The sequence below is a fragment of the Myotis brandtii genome, unplaced genomic scaffold, assembly GCF_000412655.1.
Source record: "Myotis brandtii unplaced genomic scaffold, ASM41265v1 scaffold744, whole genome shotgun sequence".
In the NCBI taxonomy this organism is placed as follows: Eukaryota; Metazoa; Chordata; class Mammalia; order Chiroptera; family Vespertilionidae; genus Myotis; species Myotis brandtii.
The window spans coordinates 1709054-1717663 of NW_005370965.1; the positions used below are offsets into that span (position 1 = coordinate 1709054).

Sequence of the window (8610 nt, forward strand, 5' to 3'; positions counted from 1 at the left end):
GAGGGAGCTGATCGATGCTGTACCCTCACATCAATGTTTCTCTTTCTCTGAAAACCAATAAAGTATTCTTTAAAAAAAATGTATCTATCTATATATATAACCCTAATATGCAAATGGACCAAACAGCATAACAACTGGTCACTATTATGTGCACTGATCACCAGGGGGCGTGCGTGGAACATGGCGGGCATCAGCCACAGTGGGATGGTAGAGCAGGTGAGTGGGGGTACCAGACCGAGGCGGGGCACTGGTCACTGTCATTGGGGTGACCCTTTGGTGGTTACTGAAAATTCTTTGCTGCCACGCAACCGTGGTCCCGCCTGGTGCTCGCACCTGCTGCTGGCACTAGCCCCAATTGCTCTGCACAGTCAGTGGGTGTGAGCGGGGCTGGCGCCATCAGCATGTGGGAGTGGCGGCGGTGGGAGTGGGCCTGCCAGGAGACAAGGGACCAGGGCCCATGATGGGAGGGGCTGGGCAGGGGCACAGAGGGTGGGCCAAGACCTGCCCCTGTGCCCACTGCAGCCCACAGTTCCTTTCAAGGTGCATGAATTCGTGCATTGGGCCCCTAGTGTATATATATAAAAGTCATACATATTCATCCTAGCAATCAAGGTTTTAGCTCTTTTGGTTTAGGCATTTCATGAAGGTGGTGGTGGTGGTGATGAAAGGCATTAAGCCCATTTATTTAAAACCCAGGCTGAAAATCAAACAAACAGTCCTTATCCATCTGGAGATTTTAATATATTTATTTGAAAACCAAGTTCTGTGAAAGCACATACTAAATAGTCATATATCTTCTCTTCAACCCAAGACTTGGAGACAAGGTTCTTCAGGTCAGCGCAGAGGCAATGATACATGCAGTGAATAGCAGGTCTCAACATGAATTTCCTCATAGACATTTCCAATATGAACCTGGACAACCTTCTTCAGGTGAGCAATGAGATCCTGGGGGAGGGAAGAAGGGAAGCAAAGCTAGGGTTATTCTTTATTTCAAAAATGGTTTTGTTTTCTTTTAAACGACTAGCTGTTGAAGTCTAAAACTAGCCCCTAACCATGCCTATACAGTCCTCATATGTCAGTTTGTGCTACAATAGACTCTATTTTCACATTTCTATTGGATTGAGTATTTCATCCTTTTGAGAACTAATAAGAATTTAACTTCCAACTAAAAAATTTCTAAGCCATCTTGTATTAACTGCCTTGAATGACCTAATCAGGGGGTCTTCAGTGAGGTGTTGTGAAAGGAAGAAGGGGCTAACGTGAGTCGGTTATACAGAGACTGGGTGCTCATGGTAGTAATACTGTCATATGCTGGCTGGGAAAGCTGAGGAAACATCAAGATTTCCTGAAAAGAGAAATTCTCTGAAAGAAAATTTTCAAGAGCAAGTCTAGATAAAAGGACGTTAGTATAAATCACCTTCTCTCTAAGGTCCAAACTGTCTCTCAGAGGCTTGAATATATTTTCCTACTAATGACAGAGTTTATGCTTTAATATATAGCTGACATTTCTGTAAAAGCTTTCATTAATTGCTAGTCAGTGTATAACACTCATGGTGTTAGATCTGTAATCTGACATTTAAATTTAAATATATTTTTATTTTGTAATAAGTGATACTGTTCTTTTAAAAAAAATATTTTTATTGATTTCAGAGAGGAAGTGAGAGGGAGAGAGAGAAACATCAGTGATGAGAGAGAATCATTGATTGGCTGCCTCCTGCACGCCCCACACTGGGGATCAAGCCTGTAACCAAGGCATATGCCCTGACCGGGAATTGAACCGTGACATCTTGGTTCATAGGTCAATGCTCAACCTCTGAGTCATACCGGCCGGGCAATGATACTGTTCTTACTTTATTTAAAGAGTTGAATAAATTAATATCTGTCTGACAATGTATTTGAACTAGGGTGAAATTAAGGAAGCTTGATCATATATCTTCAAATATGTGATGACCATTCAAAAAAATGGGAGAAATATGAATGACAATTTTGTGAAATTAGATTATTCCAAACTTTTGCCTCTAAACCCTCCCGTCCCCCAACATTGTTAGAATGCTGGCATAATAATAATCTTTTTCAACTGGACAAAGCTTTGTGTTACAGTCTAAATGACCCCAAAGTACCTATATGCACTGTGTTTTATACATACTAGATGTTCAACAATTTCACTATATAAATAAATGTTAAGGCTTTTAGTGCTGAAAGTATTGCCAAAGGAAAGGGAGAGAAGAATCAGTGAGAAGTCCAGGCCTGTGATACTCAAAGTATAATCTATGAACCATGGCTGATCCACAAACTGTAACTGATCTACAACAAGGAGCTTACATCACAATGTAAATCAACTCCATCATTTAGCAAACTGTTTGTTTAGCTGACTTCTTTTGGGTTGAGGGGGAAGCAAAGAAGCACTGAGCAGATTAACATCCTAAAGCAATCTCTCTACCTCCTCACAGAACTATAAAAAGTTTGCAGACCAGCTACTTTGAACAGCACTGTTAGTACACTATAGGGTAGATTCAAAGAAGAAAGAAAAAGGAATTGGTGGTTATGATTGTAAGCAAAGATAAAAAAGGGGAGGGGGCAATTATTTAATACTGTTTAGGTAAATAGGGATTAAGCACAAAAGAAAGGGAAAAAGTGAGACAATGTCCCACATAAAAAAACTTTTCTGAAGAACTGACAAAGAGATTTCTCTTAATATACAATTTTGTTCCACACACCTCTGGTTCTTAATCATCAATATACTCAAATGGTTCTGGGGGTTCTGGCTCTTGTTCCTCCTCCTCGATTTTCGGGCCATGGGCTGCCACGGGTTCCACCAGCTCTTCAATGTCTTCACTGGTATCCTTCAGAATGATGACACCTCCAATGGAGAGCTGTCAACACAAAGCAGGGAATAAAGAGGCACAAGCTCTACTCATAGTCCAGGTTGTTCCAGAACCTAGAGTGCATATTTGTTAATGGTATTTTAAGATTGCCTGAATAATTTGGAAACAAGAACTGGGCTAGAACTACACTTTACAAGGTGAGTCAGGAAACCTGGCATTTGTGCCTGTGTTATGCTAATCTTCCTGACCTATTCTTTTGGGTTAGTGAGGCCTAATGAAGAAAGCAATGTCAATGCCCATTATAATGGATAAGGAGTATTTGAAAACTTAACCCAGTGGCTCTGGAAGGCAGAACAAGTGGTACTGCTCTATTTGGATAATGCATACCAATTTAAGAATAGTATTTACCAGCCCTAGCTGATTTGGATATAGCGTCAGCCGGAGAACTGAAGTGTCCCCGGTTTGATTCCGGTCAAGGGCACATACCTCGGTTGCAGGCTCAATCTCCAGCCCTGGTCAGGGCAAGTGTGGGAGGCAAACCGATCGATGTGTCTCTCTCACATTGATGTTTCTCTCTCTCTGTCTCTCCCCTCCCTTCCACTCTCTAAAAATCAATGGAAAAAATATCCTCGGGTGAGGATTAACAACAACAACAACAACAACAACAACAACAACAAAGAATAGTATCTCACAGTACTAGCTTTAGCCTGACTGCAAGGAGAATGTTTACTATCCAAATATGGTATTCTAATACTATATTCTAGTACCATGCCTTTCTACTCAAATTGTGGTCCAGGACCAGTAGCATCCTTATCACCTGGGAGTTTGCTAGCAATGCATAGAACTTGTTCCTACCCTAGATCTACAGAATCTGCATTTTAACAAGATCTCCAGGTGATTTATACACACATTAATGTTTGAGAAGCACCCTAGTCTAATAGCAGACACTTTATTATTTGTGAAAAAACCATAATTTTAGACTCAAAAGACAATCTACAAAGGAAAAGTCAAATCTTCTTCAGCAATTTCAGAATGACAGAGAGAACATAAATACAACAAATACCTGAGTTTTTTTCACTTTGATCTACAAATTCTTGTGATGTAAGGCAATGAAGAAATAGCAATTCTATTAAGGCCTCTCCCAAACTTATTAGCAGAAGGTAAATTCAAACACCAAACTCTGGTGTGCTAATCTTATTCTATTTGCTTGCCTGTGTGAAAGGAAATGGAAAGCTGCTCTCGGTAATTAAATCAGCGCACAGTGGCAGGGCACATCTGGAAAAAACATATTTTCTACCAAAGCACATTACTGGGAAGGAAAAGAAGCACAAGAACATTAGCTAAATGATTCACAAATGTATAAGCATCTCTGCAGTTCAACCTAATCTGATTTTTTATTCATCAGAACTCTGCCCTGCCATACTAGAGAACTCGTGTGTCTTCATAAATTTCTAAGCTATTTTCCTTCTCTTAACAACACATATCCATACACTTTAATCTAGATTTTTTGCTCTTAAAAAGTTTGCTTTTCTTAAGAGGAGCCATTTTATGAATAGACCCTACTTTTACTACCAATATTCACCCAAGAACAATCAGAGTACATGGTTTATGGCCTAAAAGTTTACTCAAACCTTCTAAAGCAGTGGTCGCCAACCGGTGGTCCACGGACCAAGGTCTGAAAGGTTGGAGACCGCTGTTCTAAACGACCAAATACTAGAAATACATGTTTTACTAAACGGAAGAAAATACCCACGTTCACAAAAGGACTTCCTACAGTTTGGAAACATTTGGCTTCAGGTTACAACTACTTATTTCATGCTTAGTGAAATGAAATAATCCAACTCAAATCTTGCAATATAATCAACATATGGAAAAAACTTTTTATAGATACAGGGTTTAGGCTTACTAATGTGTTATATGTTAGTAAGAAAGTTCAAACGTTCTAAACAGAAAATTAGATATATGACATTCTGTATTCTGAGAAGACTAGTGACAACTGAAGATACACACAATGGAACAGGTCCTGTTGTCAAGAGCTCCACACTCTCTTTAAGACATCTTTAAAAATATATATATTTTAAAAATATTGATTTTCAGAGAGGAAGGGAGAGGGTGAGAGAGATAGAAACATCAATGATGAGAGAATCATCAATTGACTGCCTCCTGCATGTCCCTGACCTGGGGGGCTGGGGGGGGAGGTTCAAGCCCACAACCTGACCATGTGCCCTGATTGGGAATCGAACTGTGACTTCCTCCTGGTTCATAGGTCAACACTCAACTACTGAGCCAGCTCGCCAGCCAGGCCATATCACATAGTCTTTATTACAAGTCCAAATAGAACTCAGTCCTATAATACTATTTTGTTCTCTGGCAGTATCTTTGAAATTGGGAAGTATAATTCTTCCAACTTTGTTCTTCTTACATTGTTTGGGCTATTCTGGGTCCCCTGAATTTCCATATGAATTTGAGGATCAGCCTGCTAAGTTTTACAGTCAGTAGGGATTCTGATAAAGACTGTGTTGAATCTGTTATCAAATTGGGGAGTACTGTCATCTTAATAATACTAAATCTTCCAATCCATGAACACTGATTATTTTTAAAAAATAGGTTCTTATTGATTTTAGAGAAGAAGGGAGATTTTAGAGAGAAGGGGAGAGAAGGATAGAAACATCAATGTTGACAGAGAGTCATCGATTAGCTGCTTCTTCCATGTCCTCTACTAGGAATTGAGCCTGCAACTGGGGCATGTGCCTTGACCAGGAATCAAATTGTGACCTCCTGGTTCATGGGTCAATGCTCAACCACTGAGCCACAAGGCCAGGCATGAACATTGATTACTTATGTAGTTTTCTTTTCTTGTGAGGTCTTTGTCTGGTTTTACTATCAGGGTAATACTGGCCTCACAGAATGAACTGGACAGTGTTTCCTCCTTTTCAATTTTTAAGAAAAGTTTGTAAAAGACTGGTGTTAATTTTTCTTTAAATATTTTAAAGAATTAACCAGTGAAACCATCTGGTCCTGAGTTTTTCTTTGTAGTTTTCTGATTCTTACTTCAATCTCTACTTGTTATAGGTCTATTCAGATGTTCTAATTCTTCTTGTGTCAGTTATAGTAGTCTGTGTCCTAGGAATTTGTCCATTTCATCTAGATTACTCAACTTGTTGGCATATAGTAATTCATAGTAATTGCTTGTAATAATCCTTTTTATTTCTATAAGGTTGGCAGTAATGTCCCCTCTTTGTTTACTGATTTTAGTAATTTGATTCTCTCCCCCCTTTTCTTGATTAAATAGATAGGTTTATGTATTTACCATAAATAATAAAAATAATTATAACAATAACCAACTTATTACAATGTGGGGCTAACATAAAACATTCTGTCTTAGAATAAATTAAACGGCATGACAACCCTCTTTTCTAATTGTAAAATTCAATTCTTTCAGTCTCATGTATTAACTGTATTACCTTGTTTAATCTCTGCCACATTTCTATGAGGCAGGGATGACAATTTTTACTTTATAGTAGAGGAAATTAAGGCAGAGAGAGGCTTATTAGTGCCTGATCTAAGGTCACATAGGCTGTCAGTGGTAGAATCAGGATTCAAACTCGGGATTTCTGGCTCCAGTCTATGCTCCTAATCACTACCTTGCATTAGGAACTTCTTTGGTGTAAGTTTCTGGTAGATGAAGGTATTTCACAGGATTATACAAAGGAAAGTTCCCCCATATCTATATGGAATGGAAGAAAATGTTCTCTCTTTTGCTAAGAGATTTATTAGGCTAAGAGCTTTCCCCAGTGCTTTGGAGATTTATCCTTTTCTATAAATATTATATTGTCCTATGGGTTAATATCCCTTGGGTATATAGCTAAGGGCCGTAAGTAACTTACTGGTTTGAAAGGCTGGTATCTACAAGTCTCTGGCATCGTCAGAACCTTCAGCTGAGCAGGCATAACTCGGGCTGGGTTATCCAGTAACTGGAAGTTTGGCTCAGGTTCTTTTTTCTTCTCTTTTTCTTCCTTTTTCTCTGCCTCATCCTAGAAAATATTAAAAAATAGCCCAATAAAGGTTCACTTCTGTTCCATATCACTGAATAACGTTGGATAAGTTTACTGAGCAAGTATTAGGTACAAAAGGTACTTAGGATTAGATATAATAGAGGTATAATTAAAGTAATATCAAACTCAGAGGAGGGAGAGGGTAACTCTGCTTGGGGGTAAGAATGGTACTGAACTTGGTTTAAAAGGATGAGGTTTTCTACCAGCAGAGATCAGAAAAAAAGGCTCTATATTATAAGTGGACCATTTCAATTGTCATTTCATTCAAGAATTCATTCCTGATTTGTACCATGAAAGATTCTATTCTTCCCATGAATAAATATACTTTCTAAGTCTCTTCCAATTAAAATTATACCAGTGTCTATACTTGGAATAGTACAATTATTTAAAGGAAGCCAAGGGTAAGGTATAATAATATTCAACCAAGGAATAATCTAGATCATACAGAGATGGATAAATCAACTCATGTGACCACCAAGTTATACCTACCACTTCCATTTTTTCCTCCTCCTTTTTTTCTTTTTCTTTTTCTTTCTTTTTAGCCTTGGCAGTAATAGATAAAACAGCTGTGGAAACCTAGAGGAAATAAATAGGAAATACCATTGTGACTCCTTATCTACATACAAATGTACAAGTCCAAAGAGAACTCAGTTCTATTATACTATTTTGTTCCCTGGCAGTAACATAAAGAACAAAATAACCGAAGAATAAATGGGAGAAGCAAGCAGGACATTTATTCACATAATTACTACTATGTTCATCAAGTAAAGCTTTAGTTCTTGGAGGTTTGTGTCCAATGTAACTTTTTTTTTTTTTTAAATATCTGCCACTTACCTTGGATATGGATTTGTTGTTTTTATTTGTTTATTTTTTGTTAATCATCACCCGAGGATATTTTTACATTAATTTTTTTTTAGAGAGAGTCACATCGATTGGTTGCCTGCCACACGTGCCCAACTGGGGCTGGGGATCGAGCCTGCAACTGAGGTATGTGCCCTTGACCTGAATTGAATTTGGGACCCTTCAGTCCTCAGGCCGATGCTCTCCCCACTGAGCCAAACCAGTTAGGGCGGCTATGGATTCGTTATCATATGCTTCTGAGATAGAGATTTGAGTGATGTACCCTTTATTTCTTCACAGGGAAAGCACTGGAAAACACAGATTTTCTCCAAACTTGGTTGTAAACATACTCTCATTGGACTAGATGCCCTACATTGGTAATATACAGTGGGTGAGTGATTAGCTTGGAATTATTCTCCTTGATAGATCTCACTGAAAATCAAAGGTGAAACCAGGACTGTGAAAGGCTAGCAATATTGATTTAAACTGACTTCAAATAATCAACTGACTAATATGAAACATTCTCTTGAGATAAAGAACCATTATCCTAAATATAAGGTATCATTAAAAGGTAATTTTACTGAGAAAACTTCTGGAGCAATTGCAGTTAATTCACCAAAGTCTGATTTAACATGTGTCAACACGTGTCCTCATACACTGTTGGTAGGAGTACAAATTGCTTATATGCATTTTGAAAGGAAATTTGGTTAATACCTATAAAAATAAATAATGTGCATTATTTCTGATCAAGTAATTCCACATCTAAGGTCTTAACCTATAGATATATACTGTACATGTGCACCAATATCTATAATAATAAAGGCTTAAGCAACCATTGCAATAGGCTGCGTGGGGCGACCAAACAACTGAACAGCAGGCTGCGTGGGGCA

At 38.4% G+C, this 8610-nt stretch overlaps 1 protein-coding gene across 2 annotated transcripts in view; it reads right to left on the reverse strand.

The window, feature by feature from the left end:
• Positions 1-722: 722 nt before the first annotated feature.
• Positions 723-8610, reverse strand: part of PSMD1 (proteasome 26S subunit, non-ATPase 1) — a 95714-nt gene continuing 87826 nt past the window's right edge. For both annotated transcript variants that reach the window (XM_005882971.2, XM_005882970.2), the window contains 4 exons: positions 7370-7456; positions 6713-6859; positions 2718-2873; positions 723-945 (listed from right to left, as the gene is read on the reverse strand). In XM_005882971.2, coding sequence (XP_005883033.1) covers positions 2727-2873; positions 6713-6859; positions 7370-7456 — 381 coding nt within the window. In that variant the 3' untranslated portion in view covers positions 723-945; positions 2718-2726. The remainder of the gene's footprint in view (positions 946-2717; positions 2874-6712; positions 6860-7369; positions 7457-8610) is intronic.